The following is a 27417-nucleotide window of genomic DNA, read 5'->3' as shown; positions in this document are numbered from 1 at the left end:
CCTGTTGAGACAAGAGGGCGCTGTTTTCACTTTGGGGGAAAATCTTGCCCAATTTAAACGGCCTCGTACTCAATTCTTGCTCGTACAATATGCATATTATTATTACTATTGGATAGAAAACACTCTCTAGTTTCTAAAACCAATTGAATTTTGTCTGTGAGTAAAACAGAACTCATTTGGCAGCACACTTTCTGACCAGGAAGTGGAAAGTCTGAAATCGATGCTTTGTTCAATGGCCTGCCTATAAATGGGCATGATACGTATGAGTATACATGCACGTCATACACCTCCCCTAGATGTCAAGAGGAAGTGAGAGAAGAAATGAAGTGTTTATCTTGGTCTGAGGTGGAATAAATCCTCTTGGCACGACGAGTCATCCATTTTCTGTTTTCTGGAAAGCGCGAAGATGGACCTGGAATTGCCTTCTGAAAAGCTGTTGTTATAGGCGACTACTATCTCCGGCTTTGATTTTATTGGATACATGTCACAATATCATCGTAAAGTATGTTTTTTTCAATATAGTTTTATTAGATTATTGAATTTTTTTCGGGACGTTAGGCGTGTTGCGTTGTTCTGTGTTTGGTTGACGTTGGAGAGCTTCGCGCCACTTGTGGCCAGTGTGCTTGCTAATTCAAGAGGGAAAAACTATGTTCTAAATCCAAACAACGACTGTTCTGGACAAAGGACCCCTTGTCAAACATTCTGATGGAAGATCACCAAAAGTAGGACCTATTTTGTGATGCTATTTCATATATCTGTCGAACTGTGTACTAGTAGTTTTGCGCCCAGGTTTTGGCCACTCTCTCACTATAACATAAGCCTTATGTCGAATGAAGATATTTTTAGAATTCTAACACTGGCGGGATTGCATTAAGAACTAGTGTATCTATCATTTCCTATACAACATGTATTTCTTGTAAATGTTTATGAATAGCTATTTGGTCAGAATAGGTGAGAGTCTAATAGAAATATCTGCACATTCTGTGAAAAAGATGCTACGTTAGCATAATGGATAACCACTGTATTTCAGCTCTAAATATGCACATTTTCGAAACATAAAGTGTATGTATAACCTGATGTTATAGGACTGTCATCTGAGGAAGGTTTATGAAGGTTAGTGAAAATTAATATATTTTGCTGGTTTGTTCGCTAACGCTAACGTGCCTATTGCACTGCATTTCTATACAATTACAAAACTTTAAAAATGCTATTTGAAGAACTACAAAAACAAGCAAAAAATACCCCGGGCTGCTGTAGGTTCATTCACCTCAGGTCGATCTACAAACACAGCCTATTAGCTATACAATTGTAATGTTATAGCCTTGGAAGGGGGAAATATGACAAATGTATCGCACTGATACGTAGGTATCAGCGACAAAACAAAAACGTATTGCATTTTTAGAAGTGTATTGTTTGCATTTTTTATTGCATTTGAATGTATGCCTATAGGGAAGATAAGCCATGTGGAGATGTTTATATTGAATCGCATCTTTTGTTTGATAAGATTAGTGTTCTGAGCTTTGATCAACACTAGGAGCAATATTTAGAGGTTGACCCCGAATTGATTTTCTTTGTGTACAAAATATCTATTTTGATCATTTTTTCTCAAATTAGAGGTAATTACAGGAAAGAAAGAAAGAAAACGCCCTTGAGAGGTATCGTGACATCACAGCACCTCTGAGTCCACCTATCAGTTCTGTTTCAGGGGGAGGGTTTAAAAGTAGGAAATTAAGAATTAAAAACATATCACTCTTGCARCTAAAAGTGGAAATTAAGACCAGGATTGAGGTGTTTGACTAATATAWAACCTTGAACAACTGTTTTAACTGAGTTGTTTTTTGAGTCAAGTTACTCAATGGTGAAATAATCAGAGTTAACATTTGATGWGCAATGCTTTACGGTGAGCTTAGTGTTTCGAATGTTTTCTGGAGAGTTGTTTGATGCTCTTTTCATATTTCAAGTTCACACAGTCAGAAGAATTACAAYCACTTAATACCTGCATCTAACATACTTGGAATTTGTCCAATTCCTGTGTGTGTTTGTTTGTGTCTGAGTATGTGCATGCGCATGTATGTGTGTGTTATGTCATCTGGTCAACACATCAGATGGTTACGTTTTCATGTTCACTCTGGCCATTGCTTTGCTTGAGGAATTTAATGGCTCCATCGTGACTTACTGTGTTGTGTACATTTTACTACGGCAAAACCACATTTACAAAGTAACTCGATCAGTAGAAATTGTTATATAAACAGACTGTCATATGGAGAGGGATGAGATAGGCTTTCTGTTTATCTGCGATAAACTCATCTATCACATTAGACAAACAATATAGTGGCAGTTCTTTGGGGACTGACAAATATAGAAACTAAATTCTTATTTGAGCTGGGTTATTTAACTATGACATGGACATTATAAGCTTGAGTCAAGGTAGTAATATATTATTACAAAATACACAGAGGGTGAAGAGGGTAAGGGGGATACACGAGAAGCTTGGCTGGATCACTCTTTCTAGTGACGCTATGCCCTCACCGGGGAGGAAATAGCAGGAGTGATTCCAAACCAGGGAGGCAGAACGAGTGTCTCTCTCTCCCTACCTCTCTCTCTCTCCTTAAAGGTATACAAAAACTATAATGTTAGGTCATATATAGCCTCCACTTATGGTGTAGGAATGAAACTGATTATGTTGAAAAACCAACTGTCTCTCCCTCTTTCTACAGAAACATATGATGTGAGGTAGTATACCTAAATATAGCCTGTACTTATGGCGTTGGAATGTAAAGTTTAAACAAAATCATTTGTCGAGGGAGGTTGGCCAACACAGCCATTCCTGAGTGCAGAATGTGCACAACCGACAACTATATTTATTGAGACCATTTTTGCCAGAATGTCCAGATATGTGTTAATGGATGTAACAAAAGACTAGCCTGGTCAAGCATACTGACTGCTGCGCTCACATTGAAATGTTAATGTGAGCAAAAGCAGGCCTGTTCCACCAGGCTACCAAGACAAAGAAAGATCACACCAGACAAAATATCTGAAAAGAGGGGAGGAGTAAGAGAGAGCGAGATAAAGGACTTAATTGAAATCAAATTGAATTTATTTGGGTAAAAACATACAGAAAGATGTTCATTGCATCCCCAGAGGATAGCACTTACAAGTATTAATTTGAATACTTTCACAAGAAAGGAATCATGTGCACAGACCGAGTAGTCAAGCATTTGAACATTATGGCACATTTCTTTTCCATTTTACTGTCAAGCTTAATGTTGTAGGGTCTGAAGCGATCCATCCCTGTGGAACAGAAGGCTGGCTTGTATAGGTGGAGACGGGATGCTGGGAGGTCCCAGGATGGTTCCGTTTGTCATCGTAGTTCTGGATGATTAGCTTTGTGACAGGATGGCAGGGGTCTAGGACGATAGTACCTGGAGTCATCCATCCTGTCGCTGTGACTAGTATCCCTCCCACCGGAATTAGTCCCGAGGTGCTGCAGATCTAAGCAGAGTATGTCGCTAGTGGATGAGAGCGATTCCTGGGCTTGTAGGCATGCCAAGTCTTCACTACAATTGTCCAGCTGGGCTTCTCTGAGTAGATCTAGCTCTGCATCAAGGTAGTCTGCTGCAGAGGGACTTGCGGTTAAATGGTTGATAATGTGTTGTACTTGAGCAGCAGCATCTAAGAGCTCTTGATAGGATTTGTGTATGCTTACATCTTCAGCACGAGGGTTGAACGTCACTGTACCACAGAAGAAGGCTTTCTTGACCTCTGATTGATCTTCTGATGGCTCAGGAATAGTCTTTGGGCCGTTGCTCTGGAGACTGGGGTAGAAAAGGAGGGCCATGTTGCCATGTTGCCATGTGCTTGGTTTAGAGAGCTCTGATAAAATCTTTCCCCTAGTCAGATCATCAGCTGGGTTGTTTGCTGAATCAATGTATCGCTAGTCTTGGATGTTGGTGAGCTCTTCTACAGTACCAGTCAAAAGTTTGGGCACCTCATTCAAGGGTTTTTATTTTTACTATTTTCTACAATGTATAATAATAACAGTGAAGACATCAACACTATGAAATAACACATATGGAATCATGTAGTAACCAAAAAGTGTTAAACAAATCCAAATATATTTTATATTCTTCAAACTAGCCACCATTTGCCTTGATGACAGCATTGCACACTCTTGACATTCTCTCAACAAGCTTTTCCAACAGTCTTGAAGGCGTTTGTCACGGCCGTTAAAAGAACTGGACCAAGGTGCAGCGTGGTGAGCGTACATTTTCTCTTTATTTGATAAAAATGACGCCGAACCAAAACAAACACTACAAAAACAAACCGTGAAGCTACAGGCTATGTGCCCTAAACAAAAGTAAACTTCCCAAAAAGACAGGTGGACAAAAGGGCTACCTAATTATGGTTCTCAAACGATAGACAGCTGCCTCTGAGAACCACACCCGGCCAAACAAAGAAATAGAAAACATAGAAATAAAGAAACTAGAATGCCCACCCTAGTCACACCCTGGCCTAGCCAACATAGAAAATAAAAACCTCTCTATGGCCAGGGCGTGACAGTGTTCCCACATATACTGAGCACTTGTTGACTGCTTTTCCTTCACTCTGCGGTCCAACTCACACCAAACCATCTCAATTGGGTTGAGGTCAGGTGATTGTGGAAGCCAGGTCATCTGATGCAGTCTTCGGTGGGGTAATCGGTATTACCGAGAATAAATATAAAAACTTTGGGAGCCATGCCATTCAGATCCCTTATTGATGTCACTTGTTAAATCCACTTCAATCAGTGTGAATGAAGGGGAGGAGACAGGTTAAAGGAGGATTTGAAGCCTTGAGACATGGATTGTGTGCCATTCAGAGCGTAAATGAGCAAGACAAAAGATTTAAGTGCCTTTGAACGGGGTATGGTAGTAGGTGCCATGTGCACCGGTTTGAGTGTGTCAAGAACTGCAACGCTGATGGGTTTCTCACACTCAACAGTTGCCTGTGTGTATCAAGAATGGTCCACCACCCAAAGGACATCCAGCCAACTTGACACAACTGTGGGAAGCATTGGGGTCAACATGGGCCAGCATCCCTGTGGAACGCTTTTGACACCTTGTGCATAGATTTCAGGAATTGAACAACACCCACTTCTGCAGCATCTACCAAAAAGACAGGACAGAGGTTGTAGACGAGTACAAATATCTGAGTGTTCTCTTGGACAATAAGCTTGTAGACCTCATCTACAAATAAGGGTCAGCAGAGACTGTACAGTGCATTCGAAAAGTATTCAGATCCTTTCACTTCTTCCGTTACAGCCTTATTCTAAAACGTATTAAATAACTACACACAATACGCCATAATGACAAAGGGAAAACAGGTTTAGAAATGTTTGATCATTTATACAAATAAAAAAACAGAAATAACTTACATAAGTATTCAGATCATTTGCTATGAGACTCGAAATTGAGCTCAGGTGCATCCTGTTTTCATTGGTTATCCTTGAGATGTTTCGACAACTTGTTTGGAGTCCACTTGTGGTAAATTCCATTGATTTGGACATTATTTGGAAAGGCACAGACACACACACACACACACACACACACACACACACACACACAAGGTCCCACAGTTGACAGTGCATGTCAGAGCAAAAACCAAGCCATGAGGTCGAAGGAATTGTTTGTAGAGCTCCGAGACAGGATTGTGTCGAGGCACAGATCTGGGGAAGGGTACCAAAACATTTCTGCAGCATTGAAGGTCTCCAAGAACAGAGTGGCCTCCATCATTCTTAAATGGAAAAAGTTTGGAAGCACCAAGACTATTCCTAGAGCTGGCCGCACAGCCAAACTGAGCAATCGGGTGAGAAGGGCCTTGGTCAGGGAGGTGACCAAGAACCCGATGGTCTCACTGACAGAGCTCGCGAGTTCCTCTGTGGAGATGGTTGTCCTTCTGGAAGGTTCTCCCATCTCTGCAGCACTCCGCCAATCAGGCCTTTATGGTAGAGTGCCAAGAAGGAAGCCACTCCTCAGTAAAAGGCACATGACAGCCCGCTATGAGTTTGCTAAAAGGCACCTAAAGACTCTCAAACCATGAGAAACAAGATTCCCCTGTCTGATGAAACTAATATTGAACTCTTTGGCCTGAATGCCAAGCGTAATGTCTGGAGGAAATCTGGCACCATCCCTATGGTGAAGCATGGTGGTGGCAGCATCATGCTGTGGGGATGTTTTTCAGCAGCAGGGACTGGGAGACAAGTCAGGATCGAGGCAAAGTACAAGGAGGTCCTTGATGAAAACCTACTCTAGAGCGCTCAGGACCTCAGACTGGGGCGAAGGTTCACATTCCAACAGGACAACGACCCTAAGCACACAGCCAAGACGARGCAGGAGTGGCTTCGGGACAAGTCTCTGAATGTCCTTGAGTGTTCCTGCCAGACCCCGGACTTGAAGCCGATCGAACATCTCTGGAGAGAACGGAAAATAGCTGTGCAGCAACACTCCCCATCCAACCTGACAGAGCTTGAGAGGATGTGCAGAGAAGAATGGGAGAAACTCGCCAAATCAGGTGTGCCAAGCTTGTAGTGTCATACCCAAGAAGACTCGAAGCTGTAATCGCTGCCATAGGTGCTTCAACAATGTACGGAGTAAAGAATATAATCAAATGTTATTGTCCGTCCAGGATGGACATTTTTCTTTGGCATCACCTTCCATTAAAAGGATCCCATACATTCACACATCATACACATTCAAACCAGTCAGTCCATCATGTTGCATACACTAAACAGAGGACATTAACATATTCACTCACAACCGACCGCTTTCCCAACTGCACTGGATAGATAAGTACGTATACTGATATAACAGCACAAGGAACGAATTAATGTTTGAACGCATTCTCAAGCGCCGGTCAGAGGGAAGCCTCTCGAACTGAGGTTGGAAAGGGGTCGCCAATGACAGCCATTGCCTTCTTTTTGGTTGCTTTGTGGAACAGACTGCTCGAATGGGCCTGTGGTCAACCAATTACTTTGCTGGCTGTGTTTACTATTCTGGTGAGTTTGCTTTTGCTCCTCACCCTCAGATTACCATACAAGACTGTCATATTGAAGGTGAGGATGCGCTCCACCCTCAGATTACCATACAAGACTGTCATATTGAAGGTGAGGATGCGCTCCACCCTCAGATTACCATACAAGACTGTCATATTGAAGGTGAGGATGCTCTCCACCAAGCTGCTGTTCACCCTCTCCAGAACATCCTGTCTAATCCCAAAACCATTCAATATCCTGATTAAAAACAGGCGTTGGCTTTGTCTTTTCAACATTGATGTGGAGGGCACTTGACCGGCACCATTCTTGAAGGTTGTTTGTCTGTTTAAAATAGCTGTCCCCATCTGACGTAGCGTCTAAAAAATATAAAAATAAAATAAAATGAAAGTCCTACCAGAGCCATGTCATCCGTGTACTTGAAAAGACTCACATTGTTTCCTTGGATCTTCATCTCATTAGTGTAGATAGAGAACAACAGCGGTGAAAGGACACACCCCTTTCCATGCATTTGGCCAGAAGGGGCGTGAGGGCCACAAGTCAAAAGCCATTTGGTGATTTAGCATCTGCCTTCTTAGGCACTGGTACAATGGTCAACACCTTCCAGGAGTTTGGCACTGTACAGGTGCTCAGCAGGAGTTGAAACAGTCGTGTGAAGACTCCCTTGAGCTGGTTGGCGCAGACCTTCAGTACTTTGCTCCGTAGTTCGTCTGGGCCCGGTGCTTTATGTGGCTTAATATGTGACAAGCCTAAAGCCACCTCGTTCTCTGACAGGAGAGGATTTGGGGATGCTCTCATATTTGTTTACAATAGTCTTTAAAAATCGACGGTATCTAATCTTCCATAAAAACAGTTATGGTCGTTTACAAAGGATGAACAGTCTGCTATGTTATTGTTCTCTCTTTTCCTTTCTCCTCCCATCATTGCATTAAGCCCTTCTCATGCTTGTTTTGGATTGGCTGGACAGATCCTCTGCTCCACTTTATCCTTGAAGTCCTTTTTAGCTTTCAACATTTTTGACCGGAATTCATTTCTCTTTACAGCATCAGTATCTCCTTTCAGGGACGCAAACTTCCTTTCATTGAGGCACATTTTCAAGTCCTTGGACACCCAGGGTTTGTTGTTGGGAAATACTCTGACAGTTGTGTTAATGACAGTATCCTCTCAGAACTGGATGTATGATATGATGCTGTCGGTCATCTCGTGGGGACCCCTGCACGAGTCAAAGAATACCTCCCAGTCTGTGACGTCAAAGCAATCCTTGAGCTCCTCCCTACTCTCCTCTGTCCATACCTGAATGGATTTCTCTACAGTTTGTTTTGCGTTTCACCAGCTGCCTGTATCTCGGTAGGAGATGGATAACGTTATGTCTGCTTTCCCGATGGGTGCTCTGCACACTGCCTTGTATGCATCCTCTGCGTTGCCATAACACTGGTCCAGGATACAATTTGAGCGAGTTGGACAGGTGACGTACTGTTGCAGAGTGGGGAGGTGCGAGGAGCGGTAGAGCGTATTAAAATCCCCAAGCAAATACTGGCTGGTCAGTTGATCGTGAAAACGCAGCGTCTGTAATCCGGTCAGCAGCTTCTTTATTGTTAGGTCCAGGCACATAGACCAGAATAACGGTGATCTGTCCAAACTCGCGTGGTAGATAGAATGGCCTGAATAATACAACTAGAATCTCAATCACATTACACTGCGTGGCCCAAGTATTATCTACAAAGATACATAGCCCCCCGCCTATTGATTTGTGATGTTTTGTCTCGATCTGTTTTCCTGTCAAAATGTAACGAGTTCTTTTGGGTGTCAGGGAAAATGTATGGAGTAAAAAGTACATTTTCTTTCAGAATGTAGTATAGTAAAAGTAGGCAAAAATATAAATAGTAAAGTACAGATACCCCCAAAAAACACCTTAAGTAAAAATACTTTAAAGTACTACTTAAGTACTTTATGCCACTGTATCCCATATAATCGAATTGAATAACACATGCATAAATGGCAAACCAGAAAGTCAAGAAATATATCATAAGGAACAAGGTTTTGAAGAGTCTGTCCTATATATGAGAGATACACTACATGACCAAAAGTATGTGGACACCTGCTCGTCGAACATCTCGTTCCAAAATCATGGGGATTAATATGGAGTTGGTCCCCCCTTTGATGCTGTAGCAGCCTCCACTCTTCTGGGAAGGCTTTCCACTAGATGTTGGAACATTGCTGTGGGGACTTGCTTCCATTCAACCACAAGATCATTAGCCAGGTCGTGCACTGATGTTGGGCCATTAGGCCTGGCTCGCAGTCGGCATTCCAATTCATCCCAAAAGTGTTCGGTCAGGGCTCTGTGCAGGCCAGTCAAGTTCTTCCACACCGATCTCGAAACCATTTCTGTATGGACCTCGCTTTGTGCATGGGGGCATTGTCATGCTGAAAGGGCCTTCCCCAAACTGTTGCCACAAAATTGGAAGCACAGAGTCTTCTAGAATGTCATTGTATGCGTTAAACTAGAATGTCTGTGTAGCGTTAAACTGTATCTTCACTGGAATTAAGGGGCCAAGCGCGAACCATGAGAAACATACTGTATATAACGGTCATGAATTTATATTGTCCTTTTGTTTGGTTATTTTCTTAAACACCATTTTAAAATGTGTACATGATACTGCAATACATTTTCCCCAAGGGAACAATAAAGTCAGTAAAGTAACATGTCTGTTTATTATGGGTGTGCCAAGTTCTAGGACAAAACGGAAATTGATACATTTACAAGGTGCCTTATTGCTATTATAAACTGGCTACCAACATAAATAGAACAGTAGACAAGTATTTTTGCATCATACCTGTGGTATATTGTCTGATATACCACAGTTTTCAGCCAATCAGCATTCAGGACCCAAACTACCTGAAGCTATTTATGTCGTCCATTAGGGAACGTTACGAATAGGTTCCTATTTGGTTCTGATAGAACGTCATCCTTGGGACATTTCATAATGGTCCCAAAGGAACGCTGTTTGTGGGACCTTTGTGTAGTTCCCTCTAAGTTACCAGGATGTCGCTGAGGACCATGTCAATACTGTTTTAGGACGTTCTCAGGACTCATTTTACTTGTCGCTAGGACATTGCGTGATTGTACCAAGAAAACATTCTATGGGGGACCTTAGTCTAGTTCCTGTAAGTTACCAGGATGTCACTGAGGACCATGTTAGGACGTATTTAACACGCTCAGGACATTCATTTTAACAGTCTTCAGGACATTGTGTGGTGGTCCTGTTCAGCTAAAATAATGTTAAAAAAAAAACATTTTTAAGAAGTGGCAAGATGATTACATTTGACATGATCACTAAGTGCTGCTTTTTCAATATGAACCCACCTGGGGTACGCTGATCTTTCTGCTGCACCACAAAGAAAGCCTGTAGCATTCTCAGAAGTAGCATCCCCTACACATTCATTACTTTTAATACACCTCTTAGAAAAAGATAGCCACCTGCTCTGCTATTTCAGTTAATCTGACTCTTCTCTAATCACTTGTTTAATGTACTTATTCAAGCAATTTCAAGGTTTTCTGTATAGTTGTCTAATGTTGGTGGGGCATATCATTCTGTTTAGATGTTGCTCCTGAAATCACTATGATAAACCTCTGTCAGGTTGGATGGGGAGCGTTGCTGCACACCTACTGTGTTCTTGGGGACCTTCAATGCTGCAGACATTTTTTTTGTACCTTTCCCCAGATCTGTGCCTTGACACAATCCTGTCTCAGAGCTCTACGGACAATTCCTTCGACCTCATGGCTTGGTTTTTTCTCTGACAACACACTGTCAACTGTGGGACCTTATATAAACAAGTGTGTGCCTTTCCAAATCATGTCCAATCAATTTACATTACCACAAGTGGACTCCAATCAAGTTGTAGAAACATCTCAATCATGATCAATGGAAACAGGATGCACCTGAGCTATATTTCGAGTCCCATAGCAAATGGTCTGAATACTTATGTAAATACGGTGTTTTTTGTTTTTTATACATTAGCAAAAATGTCTAAAAACCTATTTTCGCTTTGTAATTATGTGTGTAGATTGATTAAGATTTTTTTTTTTTTCATCAAATTTTAGAATAAGGCTGTAACGTAACAAAATGTGAAGAGGTCTGAATACTTTCCGAATGCACTGTATTCTAGTCATGGCTCATCCTATATAACTACTTCTGTACACCTTTTCTGTTCTTATACTGTCCACACACACACACACATTCTGGACTGACATTGCCCGTTCTGATATTTCTTAATTTCTTTCTTTCGGGATTTTATGCGTATTGCTAGGTGTTTTTACTGGACTGTTTGAGCTAGAAACACAAGCATTTCTCTGCACCTGCGATAACATCTGCAATCTGTGTACGCGACCAATAAACGTTGACTTAAAGTATGGGGCGAGTGAATACCTTCAACTAAATCTGTGTCTGGCATAAATGCAGGTCAGCAGTAGCCAGCCATGCATTATTTATTAGCCTATTTCGTTGATAATTGAATAGGACTAAGTAAGTAAATCACGTGCATTTTCAGCTGTCGGGATTGTTTCTTAGCTTGGAACAACTAAGAGTAAAGAAACATACAGATGTGCCCTGAAATGTGCTTGGATTGATAGTGCAGTCATACGCAGTTGGGGTATAGGCTTACTGGCATTTAAAATCGCACTTCTGTTTTTTAGATGACGAGTAAATCCGATTACGAGTTGCAGGTGTGATGAAACAGATATGATTACAAATATGAGTATGACGAGATCGGCGCACCCCTATTGTTTTTCTCCTCTTTGTATTCCCTCTGTAGAAACCACAACTACTAATCCATATCCTCATCCAATCCCCATGTGATTTGTGTAAAGTATCTGTGTGTGCCTTTCCAAATCATGTCCAATCAATTGAATTTACCACAGCTGGTTTCCAATCAAGTTGTAGAAACATCTCAAGGACGATCAGTGGAAACAGGATGCACCTGCGCTCAATTGAGTCTAATAGCAAAGGGTCTGAATAATTATGTAAATAAGGTATGTTTTTAAAGAATGTTTACGGGTTTGTCATTATGGGGTATTGTGTGTAGATTGATTTAGATACAAAACTCAAAGTTTAGAATAAGGCTGTAAGGTAACAAAATATTGAAGTCAAGTGGCCTGAATGCTTTCCGAATGCACTGTAACTTGCAAACTTTTTCCTCCTGGCATATTTACCGGCTGGCGCCCGCATTGCATCTTTACTAATAACAACTTTGGACATGTGTGCGTTCCATTCAAAGTAAGTGCCTTATTACATTGTCATAGTTTCTGTATATCGTGTTGTCATTTCTACTGTAGCACACCATGTACAGTATGGAGCATAATGTATATTCCGTTTTAATCACATTTTCAAATAATGGTGACAAAACATGTATTTTGATTCTTGTATAGATTGTAACGGACACGTGTGTAAAATAATTTTTGGAAGGTTGTACTGAGCTAAATGCCAGCTATGCATGGTGCCATGTTTGACATCATARAATGCTTTCTGGATGTCATAACAAAATGGTTTGTTCACTCAACTTAGATTGTAACTATCGTTACTCAGGGTCGCCAGCTCAGACCCCCCCCCTTTCCAGGGGTTTTATTTAGCTTACAAACTTTGTTTCCTGCCCTCCCCACCCCAATGTATTGATAAATCCCCCATCATAGTAACATTCACTGCATTTCCCCAGAACTGAAATGAATCCCCCTACAAATGGTTTCAACCAAGTCTGGCAGCCCTGTTTAACTTTCACGCTATGGTTAGGCAGTAGGCTTGCATTTGCAATGATCTGTGAGGTGATAACATTATTTGCTTTGTCAAACTGTAAACAACTTGTCAAGCCATGTGCTCCAGTTCTTATATACACTAACAAGTAGATAGAAGACGTATAATATCCTTTAAAAAGTGCCCAAACTAAATTAATATTTTACGGGCAATGGGGCGCAGCCATCTTTTGACTTTGCAATTCACTGTAAGATGCAAATAAACAATCTGGGATGAAAGTTTGCTTGTTTAACAAACATGGCTGCCATCCAAGAAGTTCGCTAGACTAGCAGCAGCGGACACGCATCTCTTTTCTAAACAATATTACCTTTCTCCATTGTGCTCACCAGAGACGTGGTACATTCTGAAGAAGTCTAGCTGTTAGGTCGCTAACTTACGTTTCGTTTTTTTTGTCAGCACAACCTGTTATTTAGACTGGTTTATAGATCGAGTCCTGCTGTTGATGTGTTTCGTTCTGTTGCTACTGTTCCAGACACATATTTGCATATTTACAATGACCACAAATATGTGCTCATATGCAGAAAATGGTTAAAACATTACAAACCCACGAAGCACTGTTTAAAACTAATGGAGAACAGTTGTCAGGACCATGCGGCACTGTTTGCACAGTTGAGGTTACAGGAACCATACACCCCTTCAAGGTCCAGTACACAGCACTACTCCAACCCAGCCATAACCCCTAAACCCGAGCAAACACCACCCGCACCACCAGCAGTGGGCTGCCATTCCTGAGTCGTGGCCCCCCCTTAGCAATCACCGCTGTCTCACCTGCAAATTTGAGGTCGTTTCCACAGAGGAAATACAAAACGGGAGATAAACAGAGCGTCAAGCGTGACTGACCGTGCCAAAACCTATAGGTGAAGATTATAAGCTGAAATGTCTGAAAGATAACAAAAAGGATATAACTACTGACAATAGGGACAATAAGTGTACTCAGGTAATGACAGTAGCGTACAAACTGGAGCCATTGCAAGGATCTCTAACATCAGCATGTTACATTCTCCAATGAATAAGGCACTCACTTATTATTATTTTCCTGCAAACAAGGGAGAACATGCCACCCATGGCATCCACATGAAAGTATTGTTCGTGTTCAGAAGGGGAGATGGTGGTTATATGGGGTGGTGAGAAAAGGCTTAGGAGTGGTGATTTGGAAGTGAGAACAGGTGTGGGAACAGGTGTATTGGAACAAGGCGTGGCCTGCACCAATTTGGAGCAATTAGTCCAATCAGGTCATCGGAAGAGGAATAGTCTTCAATACAGTTCCGCCTCTGGGCAGCCGAAGAAGTTTGTACAAAGCTGTTGATCATGTTGTTTATTACAGTAACTACAGACAGAAAAGTTTGTACAAAATGTTGATCATATCATTTGCAGTTACAACAGACAAAGCAGTTTTAAAGACACGGGGTGATGGAGAACAGGAAGGGAGGGGGAAACAGCAGCGGAGCGATGTAAATGGCTTTTTGCATAAAGTAGCATATGCACAGAAGTTAAGGTTGTTTAGCTTTCGGGAAGAGGCGTGTTGAGCCTGGTCACGCGGCCACTCCCTTAATTAATACACTTGTTTCCAACGTGGACCTCGACGCTGTCGAAAAGAAAGGATGTTGTCGAAAAAGAGACAGCTAGAGTGAAAGAGAGAGAACATCAGAAAGAGAGAGCGAGAAACATACACAGGGGGGAGGTGGTTCTAATAAGGGGTCTTGTTTGATTTCACTGCAACAGCGGAAGAGGATCTATTTCTGACGCTTCACAATCAAAGCTGTTTAATTGGGTCAATTTGGCTGCATTTATCTCTGCTGAGAAGATGAGGGCCGCATCCCAAATGGCACCCTATTCCCTATATAGGGCACCACTTTTGACCAGTCTAAAGTAGTGCACTATATAGGGAATAGGGTGCCATTTTGACCAGTCAAAGTAGTGCATTATATAGGGAATAGGGTGCCATTTTGACCAGTCAAAAGTAGTGCACTATATAGGGAAAAGGGTGCCATTTGGGACTTAGCTGAGGGGTGTCCGAGTATGGAGGGAGGACGAAGAGGAGGAGTGAGAGAGGGTGAGAGAGAGAGATAGAGGAAGAGGGACAGTGACTCAAGGACTGGACAGTTGTCATAACACTGTTCTGCAAAACACACACACACTGGGTCTTGCTCCATCAGTGTGTCTCCCTCAACGATCCAACAAATCTCAGCACATCTTAAAGGCAACCAATGGGATGACAGGCCTATATACTGCACAGTACATCCATGTCTTACAATAGGTGCACCCCTCTACACCAGACCTATGTTAAATTAGTATCCATTTTCTTTCAAATACTTTCAGCATTCGATTGAACCTGCCTGCGTGTCAGATGGGCAGGGTTTGCAGTTTGCACTTCTGGGACTATTCCATTGGTTCCATTGTACCAGACAAGCTCAATCAAGTGCATAGTTTGAAACAAAACAAATACTGTTTGAACCCAGGTTTGCTATAGATCCTTTGGAACAGGACGGCACCATTGCTTTATGTGAGATAACACTACGACAAAGGCAGATGTGTCTGCCCTAGAACATCCCTCTGGAGTGCCTGCATTGCGGCAACAACCTTGTAAATCTGGTGGGTGTTTGAAACACATATAAGGAAAGAAGCCAATGTAGGGCAAGCGTCATCAGCCACATATGTACAGTACAGATACATAGGCCTATATAATACACTGGTAAGACCAAATCCCTAAATCATCCACACTGGGTAACATGCTCAGAAACGCATGCATGCACACACACACACTCACACACACACACACACACACACACACACACACACACACACACACACAGAGAGATCAGTAGGCCTAGCGTCAATAAACCCACATCAAGTGAAGCTACTATTTACTCCCTTATCAAGACAATATAATTATCTCACTAAATTATGTAGTTTAATTAAGCGTCATAATCACTCATTATTAACAGTATTTGTATGGGACAATACACTGTCATCCATCTCCTGAGTCTCTCAAATTGAACTATTCACTGTCGTTATTTTCTTTCCCCATTCTCTGTCAGCATATCATCCATCCACAGTTATCTCACAAGCCTCAGCATTATCATGAGCCAATACGTCCATACTCCATGCTGAATGCACCGAAGTTCAAGCTGTCTAAGTTCAGTTTCATCCAACAAAATGAATGACAATGAAGGCAATCCACACTGCCCCTTTTCTTATAGCTGCATATAACTTATGTACTTTCTTTTGCAGGGAGACATCAGTCAATGGACTTCGTACTTTAAGCTTTTTCCAATACATTAATGAACAATAAATTACTTTTGCTGACTTAATGGATGGCGCTCATACTGTTGGGTCCCGATTCCAAACGTAGGAGATTACGCATTTCTTAACGCCTTTGCTACGCACTTCTCAGTAGTTGGTATTCGGACTTACCTTATGAAGGTGCGAAACGGGCTTTGCATGCATGGTTCCCTTGCGCACGCTGAATAAATGTAATTCAACCCTCCCATTTGCTGGCCAACATATTTTCTCATGGGGTTTTCATTCAACCGGGTTTTCAGTACATTTATCTTTAAGCCATCCCCTTAAATATGGCGAACCTTTTAGTTCGAAATTTGTCAACAGATTCAATAGAATATATTGACAGAATGGGTTCAGAATATTAGGGGTCATTGAAAGAACGCCACCTCAATATATGCATATTCGTCTCTGTTTCAGCAACAATTGGTACATTTAATAATACTCTGGTCTTTTAGATTATTTAGGGTTAGGAAAGTATTTGTGAATAATAAAAAAAAAAATGGATTGGAGAGCCTTTACGAACAAAATAAAGAAAATCCTGGTTTGATTATTTATGAAAATTGCCACATTTACAGTTGAAGTCGAAATACATTTAAACTCACTTTTTCACAATTCCTGACATTTAATCGTAGTAAAAATGTCGTCTCTTAGGTCAGTTAGGATCACCACTTTATTTTAAGACTGTGAAATGTCAGAATAATAGTAGAGAGAATGATATATTTTAGCTTTTATTTCTTTCACCACATTCCCAGTGGGTCCGAAGTTTACATACAATCAATTAGTATTTGGTAGCATTGCCTTTAAATTGTTTAACTTGGGTCAAACGTTTAAGGTAGCCTTCCACAAGCTTCCCACAATAAGTTGGGTGAATTTTGGCCCATTCCTCCTGACAGAGCATGTGTAACTGAGTCAGGTTTGTAGGCCTCCTTGCTCACACACACTTTTTCAGTTCTGCCCACAAATTTTCTATGGGATTGAGGTCAGGGCATTGTGATGGCCACTCCAATACCTTGACTTTGTTGTCCTTAAGACATTTTGCCACAACTTTGGAAGTATGCTTGGGGTCATTGTCCATTTGGAAGACCCATTTGCGACCAAGCTTTAACTTCCTGACTGATGTCTTGAGATGTTGATTCAATATATCTACGTAATTTTCCTKCCTCATGATGCCATCTATTTTGTGAAGTGCACCAGTCCCTCCTGTAGCAAAGCATCCCCACAACATGATGCTGCCAGCCCCGTGCTTCACGGTTGGGATGGTGTTCTTCAGCTTGCAAGCCTCCCCCTTTTTCCTCCTAACATAACGATGGTCATAATGGCCAAACAGTTCTATTTTTGTTTCATCAAACCAGAGGACATTTCTCCAAAAAGTACGATCTTTGTCCCCATGTGCAGTTGCAAACCGTAGTCTGGCTTTTTTATGGCAGTTTTGGAGCAGTGGCTTCTTCCTTGCTGAGCGGCTTTTCAGGCTATGTCGATATAGGACTCGTTTTACTTTGGATATAGATACTTTTGTACCTGTTTCCTCCAGCATCTTCACAAGGTCCTTTGCTGTTGTTCTGGGATTGATTTTCACTTTTTGCACCAACGTACGTTCATCTCTAGGAGACAGAACGTGTCTTCTTCCTGAGCGGTATGACGGCTGCGTGGTCCCATGGTGTTTATACTTGCGTACTATTGTTTGTACAGATGAGCGTGGTACCTTCAGGCGTTTGGAAATTGCTCCCAAGGATGAACCAGACTTGTGGAGGTCTACAATTTTTTTCCTGAGGTCTTGGCTGATATCTTCTGATTTTCCCATGATGTCAAGCAAAGAGGCACTGAGTTTGAAGGTAGGTCTTGAAATACATCCACAGGTACACCTCCAGTTTCCTCAAATGATGTAAATTAGCATATGAGAAACTTCTAAAGCCATGACATCATTTTCTGGAATTTTCCAAGCTGTTTAAAGGCACAGTCAACTTAGTGTATGTAAACTTCTGACCCACTGGAATTGTGATACAGTGAATTATAAGTGAAATAATCTGTCTGTAAACAATTGTTGGAAGAATTACTTGTGTCATGCACAAAGTAGATGTCTTAACCGAATGGTTGAACAACCTAAGTGTAAGTAAACCTCCGACTTCAACTGTAGTTCTTTAACCCATGGTACTGTTGAAAGATTAGTGTACATAGACTTATAATAGGAAGAATAGTGTACAATAGTAGTCTATCTCCTTATCTATAAATTGCACTACCCATGGAACTGTGAAGGTAAACTAAACAATGTAATTAAATGGAATAATAATAGAGGCTATACCAACTGAAGGGAACTAACAGTAAACTGGCAGTTGAATACGTGTTGTTATTAGGCCTACTGACAGTCAATACTGATAGTGGGTAATATTTAACATGATAGAAATAGGAAACAGAGAAAGTCGGAGTAGTCTATAATTAAGACATTTGACAGCGCCGATCTCTCCAAGTTAAAAGGCTGTACAATTTAAATTCTGCATAATGGCACAGCATTTCATAAACTTTACTGTGGGAAAGTTGATATGTTGATATGTTTCAGTTTGCTGCCATATGACTGGTTTCACATTTGTCTCCAGCGATTATAAGGTAAAAATAGATCTAAAAGAAGTGTAATTTATATTTACAATTCCTTTATCCAAATGATTACTCATTACCTAGCTGTGCATAGAGAATAGTGTTATTTCTATCAGAAAAAAATTAAGTAGATGCTTTTTCCACCTGGAACCGGTAGGTTTGCTAGACCTTATTCATGGTTTCCTCACGTGTACAGGTGGTGGAATTATTAGGGAATTAAGTKATGCGAACAACAACTTACAGACGCACACAAATAATGACTACATCTCCTCTGCCCAGACACGCATGCTCAAACCCCTGTGGACAGACAAAGAAAGGGAGGACGGCCAGAGTTTAAGTCAGTGAAATTATTTTTAATAAAAGGAGATGGCTATCTTTGAGGTGGAGCAAAGTGTTTATGGGGGACTGCTCCTCATTATAATTACTGTGGCCTTGTGACTGAAACAAATATGGCTTCTGTTCATGCAAATACACTCTTACGGAAAAAAACCCACATAATTTCACGTGAAATCTCACGTGAAGTGTTCCAAAAACCTGGTTTCACATGATTTCACAAGTGAAAGGTCATAGGGGTGCGGCTGTATGTGGGATAAAGGTTTTTATGTTGCACATATCATAACATAGAGAAGAGCTTTTCTCTTAAAATGGAAATAGGAGTAATATGATTTTTAAATCATGTTTTAATTCTATCTGAATCTGTTTCGTTACTCCCATCTCTCACTGCAGCTATGAATACACATACAATATGTGCCCCTGGCCCTGACTTCACATGTTGAAATTTGTGTTTTCACATGTGCTCATACAGTGGTGGATTTAGGCATCGGCGACATGGGGACCCAGGGCGGCATCGGGCACCCGCACAAGAAATTGAAATAATAATATTCCGAATGGTGACATTTGCGTGATCGGTTTTCTATCGCTCATTTGCACGTTAAGTCAATGATATCATGTCACCGTGTGGGACTGTGGGTCAATTAACCTGGTCGGAGTGGGTGTCCTGATTCTTGTTTATGAGCTAGGCAGGCTACTTCCTGGGAAGGTCTCCCACTCAGAAGTACGAGATGGGGAGGGGGGTGGGGGTAGGTTGACCTGAGGTCTCCCCACTGGAAGCCCGAGGTAGGGGGAGCGGGGGAATCTATCAAATAGCGCACCTCTAACTTTGTACAGTACTAATGCAATTAGTAATGCATTTAGTTGTGCAATTTAGTTTGTGTGTTTCTTGTTTGAAGTGCAATAGTGTAATAATCAGGTTCTCTTCTTTATAAGTGTGCTATTCTATTTGTGTATTTTTGTGATATAGGATTTGTGCAATTTCGTTTTATTTGTGTGTTTTTTGTTAGCATTAGGGTAATAGCGTAATAATTCGATTCTCTTTTTTATTTGTATTTATATACTACAATTTGTATCTATTTGTTTTTGTTATTTCTTTTTGATATTTCTGACTCTTATTTTTGTATATATATTTATATAGTTTTAAATGATTATGATTACTATGATTATTTATTTGTGTTGTTCCAAATGTCTGAATAAAAATTACAGTTACGGTGCTTTTTCTGTGGGGCCACACAAGCTAGAACCGCCACTGTGCTTATACAGTATGTTAAGTGTAGTTTCATGTTATCACGTTACAATTGTCACATTTATTTCACYAGATGTTTTTACATATTACCTGTTGTTATGTGTGTAGTTCCATGTTATCACGTTAAAATTTGACATCCCCATGTTGTCACATTTATTTAACAAGGTCATGTTCTCATACGTGCTCACATATTGTCAGGTGTAGTTTCATGCTATCACATGTTGCTTTACATGTTGTCACATGTTATCACATTAACTTCACATAAGGTCACATTCGTGTGGTTTTTCCATAATGGCATACTGATGCCAAACCAAAGATGGTTTAATATGAAGATGCTTAAAAACTGTTGCCTGACGACTAAAACTGATATTCTTCTGCTGCTCTATGTTCGCTACATTCTTCAGTCTGAGATTGCCATCGTTGAAGTCATTTGTGGTGACGTCAAAATGAGGGGTGTTTGTACAAAACAAAGTCATCATCGATTGGATCATCTCTAACCAATCAGAGTGTGTCCTGGCTCTGGCCCAACCCATCGGATTCTGGGGCCAATCAGAATGGTTAGAACATTTTCATTCTAGAAATCGTTGGGGAGGTACTCAGATCCAGACTCATTGCAGAGAATAAACTAACGTCTGTGGGCGTGGCGTACTGTTTGGAGTTTGGGTAGCCAGGCAACAGAAACTGCTTCTCCAATATAAATCCTTGATCACATTTGTAAGCGATGTTAGCTAGCTAAGCTCATGAGTAGAAACACGTCAGCGGGTCTAACGGTCATGTCGTACTGAACTGCACATTTCCAGGCAGTCAAATCAAAGGCAATCCTTTGACACAAATGAAAACATGTCAATTTCACACTTTCACAAAGTTGGAGTAATACCATGTTCCTCTATTTAAAGGAATAATCCACAAAACCTATATTTTTATTTATTTTAGGGTATTATTACTCTGCATGTCAGCAATTAAGTTTTCAAGATATAGGACTTTCAAAAAACTGATTGTCAATAGTCACATCATCAAAATATAGTTGTTTTTTATGCAGAAAATGAACAACTATAKGGATGAATTTTTCACTTCTCTCATTGACTTTCCAAATCCCAAAACCTAGTCTGTCGAGTCTGCTTTGCGAGGCATTCCTGGAAGTATCGGTCTTTTGGGCCTCTGGGTTTCAAAACTCTGTGGCCAAACCCTCATTGAGTGGGGCCTGTAATAGTTTATAGGGAGCAATAGAGTTAATATGAGTTGGATTCACTGCTGTCTTACAAAGGGCTGTATTTAACACTACTATGTTTTTATTGACTTTTCTTCAATCAGGGGTGAGTTTCCCAGAAACGTTGTAGCACAGAGATCATCTTAAAGGGATAGTTTCCCAMTTTTTTTACCCAATCTTAATCATTTCCTTGCCCTGAGTGAAGTTTTTTMACGATTTGTCACAGCAAATCATTTAAGTACTTTCTAGGCAATGGACCAACAATGGTCTTAGTGCTACGAATCTTTCAGGAAACTCACCCCAGGTTAAGTGACCTAGAACACATTGTCATTCAGACAAATTACCTCAGGGAGAGTTGCATTACATGTAGTCATTCTACAATGGTAAACTCACATGCTACATTCTTCCCTTTCCAAAATATATGAAATCCTCATGCCATCATTATATAGAACCCTAAGGGAAGTAAAACACTACAAACAAACATTTACAACCACCGATGTGCCCACAGAGAATGACAAACATCTTGAGTGTGTTCCAGGTTGCCTGTATTTGCCAGAGGCTGCAGACAAGGGATTGAGCTTCAGAGCTTCAGATCCATATGGTCATACAGTCAAAAGATGATGATAACAGCAAAATGGCTGTTTAACCACAATTGGTGCGTTTCATCGTTGTTCGTTTTAAAAAACGCTCTGGTTGTACTCGGTCTGCACACGATCAGGGTGTGCTCGGTACTCACGTGCTTAGACAGTTTGTGCCAAGTCTGCAAATGCTCAGTTTAGGCTACTTAAATGAGTGCTAGATAAACATATTTCCTTTTCTTAACTCCTTTCACTCATCGGCAACAACTGGACGGATGAAAGTTCACCAATGTCCACTTCGATTTGAGTCCTTCATTTTTAACACAAAGTCATAGCTGATCTTTGAGAACCTTTTGAGGACTCTTGACACCTCCCAGGTTGTCTAGACTTGTCAATTACGTCATTTTATTTTATTCTCAATCCCGAGACACCTAACTGACCTTCCAAAGCACTTCAAGCTAGTGTCCACCAGAGCCAGCAATGTGACTCGAGGGCTCTAATGTTCCTTTATCCTGTAGTCTCACCATCATCTCAAAAACAACTGATTTGTGGATGTTCCTTTAACATTAGGCCAGTTCTTCCATCATGGACCTGGGTATACCTACAGGGTGCGCAGGCTTATGTTCCAGCCGAGCATTAGCACCCCTGCATCAACACATCAAGCCCTCGATAACAATATCTAAATCATGTGTGTCAGAGTGATGGAACTACAAGGCTGTACATCCAGTGGTTCTCCACGACCAGGATCGAGGAACACTTCATGAGGCATGACGACCTCCTCATCCAAGGGGAAAGCACTGTTCTCTTGCCAGGCTCTGCTGTTGCGATATGGGCCCCCTGTGGTGGGCACATGGGGCTGGGGTCTGTCTCTTCTCACTGGGGGCCCAGGGGGGCCACTCTGGGCTGGGCTCTTCACTGCAGAGCTGGGCCCCTGATCAGAGGGAGGGGGACCACAGGAGAGGGCAGTGAATCTAGAGCAGCACTGATTGTAGGAGGAGGAGCGGTGGAAGAACGGTGGCTGCTAAAAATACTGCATCTCCAAGGAGTACTGAAATACACACACACACACACACCCACACCCACAGGCGAACACTGGGATGTGGTTGAACAGACATAAAGGTGTTTGCACACACACAGACACACACATAACATACTTTCACCTCACGCAAATACCACACACACACCACACCACCACACACACACCACGACACGGGTCACACACACACACACACACACACACACACACACACACACACACACACACACGACCGGTGATGATGACAAAGAGTGGGTATAAAATCAAATCCATCACAGTGCATTCAAGTGTGTCCTCTGACTCACAGAGATAAGTGTCGAAAGGACTGTTAGCCTTTTAGCATAGCTTGCACAGATGTTCAGAAGACTAAGGCTTGGCCACATATACAAACTTTTGTCCATGTATCGAAAACAAATCTCTTTCACGCACGCACACATTCTCTTACTCTCTCTTTCTCTCTCTCACACACACACACACTTTCACAGTATTTCGACAGGGGGAAGTTAGTTCTGGGACTATTTACCTCAGGTGTGTGTGTGTGTGTGTGTGTGTGTGTGTGTGTGTGTGTGTGTGTGTGTGTGTGTGTGTGTGTTCATGTGATACAAGCTGAGATCTTACCTGTTCGCTCCTGCGCCCAAATTCTCCCAAACTGTGCCTGGGATAGACAGATCAACAGAACAGCATACAACCCCATGTCCACACAGTAGAGTGCGCTCCCTCCTTCCTCCTCTCTCCTTTTCCCCTTGCACTCTTACTTCTTCAAGGAAAGGGTGCCTACTCCTCCTCTCGCCCACCTTTCCTCTCTCTCCTTTCACTCTCACTCTTCCTTTCTGACTTAGAAGCAAAGAATTCTTGCTTTTTCTTTTTCTCTCTCCTCTCTTTCTCTCTTTCTCTCTCACACTCTGTTTTTGTTTCCTCCTTACTCTAAATCCTGGGATGTTGTAGCCATGGTAAAAGAAGAGTTGACAAACAGTACAAACAGATGATGAGGTGATGCAGTTGTGAACGTTTTCTGTTCCTTTCCTCGTCTCTCGCTCTCCTCTCTTAGTTTTCGGCCACCCTCCCTCCTTTTTCTCACTCCGTGTCTCTCGCTTTCTCTCCCTCTCCTGAGCACTGCTCTGATTTAGAAGCAGGGCTGAGACTACCCTACATAGAAATATTTATATATTTCTTCCACAGTAGCTGCCAGGCACATGGCACCCTCCTGTGGACGTCCGTCAAAACAAAAACAAACTAGTCAAACATAGAACTGTGCTACAGAACATGTGTGGATCCAGTCTCTCAAAAAATCTGTCATGTTTAAAATACACCAAAACATAAAAATAAGCTTTACTCAACACTTGTTATGGAGCAGTAACATCGGACATCGGATCCTTTATTGGTGTATTACGCCGCAATACTCATAGCTATGGACATTGGATGTCCGTGTGACTGAGAAAAAGTAGTGCCAATACCAATAATTAGACACCCCTACACTGTGCCTCTTCCCATCCCCATGGCGACTGGAAGGAGTAGGGTAATTGTGTTGTGCGTTGTTGGCACACTGTTAAAATGAAGTGGAACAAGTCTGGTAAAATCCTGCACAGCTGTTGTGGATGATTAAATGTCAATACTCCCACGGACTCTACAGCTGAGGAGAGCTGAGCAAAACACGTTCTCTTTAATTCTTTTAAAGACAGATGAGCACAAACGCACACAATGTGTACTGGCACAGGCCAAGACACACACACACACACACACTCACACACACACACAAAGAGGGTTAGCGCGCACACACACACAAAAATAGGTTTTGCGCACACACAGACATACACTAAAACAGAGGTTTAGTACACACACACACACAGCCCCTTTTCAGGCTGACGCGTATGAGACTAACTGCAGACAGAAATACTCATTAGATTGTCAGGAAATGGAGGGAGACTGTTGAAGGATGGTGGACGTCAGGGCTGAGAATGACACTCAGATGATTCATGGGGTTCAGCAGGTGAGCTGCGAAGGTAAGATATCATCCTGTCATGTTTAACCTCAGAACAATAGGATCATTTTGCAAACAATCTTAATTTGGGGGTGATTCAATCCGTAAAGCTGAAGTTCAGCGCTATAGCGTGATTGAAATTTAAAGGCAATGTTCCTGCATTTGCGGAGACTGATTCCACTGTAAACGCTGCATATGTCGGCTCAATCGGAATATACCTTTAAATTACAATCGAGCTATAGCGCTGAACTTCCGCAATATGAATTGAATCGAGCCCTTGATAATAAACAACACTGTCTAAATAGTCGGCTGTACACAGCCAACACATAGTTGGTTTGCCTATTGTTGGGCTTCCTGGAAAAACGTATATCTCACTTTATATGCATGTATGTCACGTGTGCTCCCTCTCCGGCTTCTAGGACACCAGGCTGCTCGTTATGGCGCACACCTGTCACCATCGTTACGCGCACCTGCGCGTCGTCAGACTCACCTGGACTCCATCACTTCCTTGATTACCTGCCCTGTATATGTCACTCCCTTTGGTTCCTTCCCCAGGCGTCATTGTTTCCATTTCTGTTTCATGTCTGTGCGTTGTTCGAGGTTCATTTGTATTATGTTCCGTTTATTTTATTAAAACACTCACTCCCTGAACTTGCTTCCCGACTCTCAGCGCACATCGTTACAATGTATGTGTATGTTATATTTCCCCTCCATGTTCTGTGAAAGTTTCATGACTCTACGACTAATATAATTAATTAAAATGACAATAGATGGCAATGGCAATAGACCAGAAACTAAAAACAAAACTTTTAAAGATTTTCCAGGATGCAGACACTGTTTTTGTAAAAAGGCCTGTGTTGATCTACAAAACACAATTCACACAGGCCCCGATTCCAACTAATTGTAAGAATAAATGTGCTCTTTCTACACGTTTGGATTGAAGCATTTCTCAGTCGTTTGTTTTCAGACCTTATGCAAGTGCGTAACTTGCATTAAATACATTTCATGGGAAACTTAACCACCTGGTAGGGCATATTTTTCAATATTTCCTAAAATGAAAAAAATCAAGTAATTTAGTCATTTAATTTGTCCTAAATTATGTTTTAGAGGTKAACAACATTTTACAATCTTGTAAATTCCCATTTTAACTTATTTTTAAGAAAGCAATATATTCCATAGTACACTAGAACACAGCAAAACAACAATTAGGGCTAATTGGAAAAGCTGTTAAAAAGAGGACATTGTATTCCTTTTTTTTGTACTCCCTGACGAAGGCCATGCAGCCGAAACGCGTCGGTTTAAAAAAAACTTTGTTTCTATTGAACATGCCATACTAATAAAGGCATTTTAATTAATTATATGAGGAGTGCCTTGGTCCTCTTTTCTTTTTGATTTTCTAGGTTTATTCTAGGTTCTTTCACACGTAAAGGTGGTGGAATTATCAGGGAATTATGATGCGTTCATAACCAAGTGGGAAGGTGATATTTATCACATATGACTGGGGAAAATCCACTTGAACGCCCCTCCAACTGGTAATTACTAGTGGGAGACTCGTCTATCATCCCTGAGCTCGGACTTCTCCCACATGRTGACCTCTGACGGCGCCTACTAAGGAAATTATCTCAACAACAGCATTTCCGGCAGTTAAATGCAACAAAAAACATGATATATAAAGGCAATCTATTAATATCGTTTTTGAACACTATCATTTGTTTACAAGCGTGATACTATAGCTAAACATTTAGTTTATGGTTGACGCAGCTTGTTGGCCATTAGCCGATATGCTTTTGTCAATGAGTTCAAAGCAAGTGAATTTATCCAACTGGTATTTACAACTTCACAATTGGTAATTACCACCTTCCTACTTGGTTATAAAGCAGCATTAAGCCAAAATCAGAATTCTCTTATCTGTAGACACACCTCTACCACACCTCCATTTCAGTGATATCAACCCCAAACGTGGACCAGGTTGGCACTTGCGTTCCCCCATGCTTTAGTTCAAGGTCAGAATACGCACAGAGAAGAAAGTGCATAACAGAAGGAATTAAGTTCCATTTAAGTGCGCATATCTCAATGCTGAATTCCCCAGCGTTCAGTGTAGCACATACAGTGAGGGGATGAAAACTAGGGCATTTTTGGAATGAGATTCACTGCAGAAATGTTAACCTTTCAGACAACTCATCCCGAGTGAGACAATTGTGCTCTTCCTCTATCCCAAGGTACAATCCATAAATCGACTGAAACAGAGCACTTATGAGAAGCTAATAACAATGAAACTTGATGCCACTATAAATTGTAATCTATTATGGATAGACTATTTGTGGAAAATATGTGGGT

At 41.4% G+C, this 27417-nt stretch overlaps 1 protein-coding gene across 1 annotated transcript in view; it reads right to left on the bottom strand.

Moving 5' to 3' along the window:
- plxdc1 (plexin domain containing 1) overlaps positions 1-24177 on the bottom strand; it is a 112851-nt gene extending 88674 nt beyond the window's left edge. The window contains exon 1 of the mRNA XM_024006917.2: positions 23721-24177. Within this exon, the coding sequence (XP_023862685.1) occupies positions 23721-23796 (76 nt within the window). The 5' untranslated portion in view covers positions 23797-24177. The remainder of the gene's footprint in view (positions 1-23720) is intronic.
- Positions 24178-27417: the final 3240 nt, after the last annotated feature.

The sequence above is a fragment of the Salvelinus sp. IW2-2015 genome, linkage group LG18, assembly GCF_002910315.2.
Source record: "Salvelinus sp. IW2-2015 linkage group LG18, ASM291031v2, whole genome shotgun sequence".
Taxonomy (NCBI): Eukaryota; Metazoa; Chordata; class Actinopteri; order Salmoniformes; family Salmonidae; genus Salvelinus; species Salvelinus sp. IW2-2015.
Note: the sequence above shows the minus strand (reverse complement) of the source record. Positions and strands in the feature narration are given on the sequence as shown.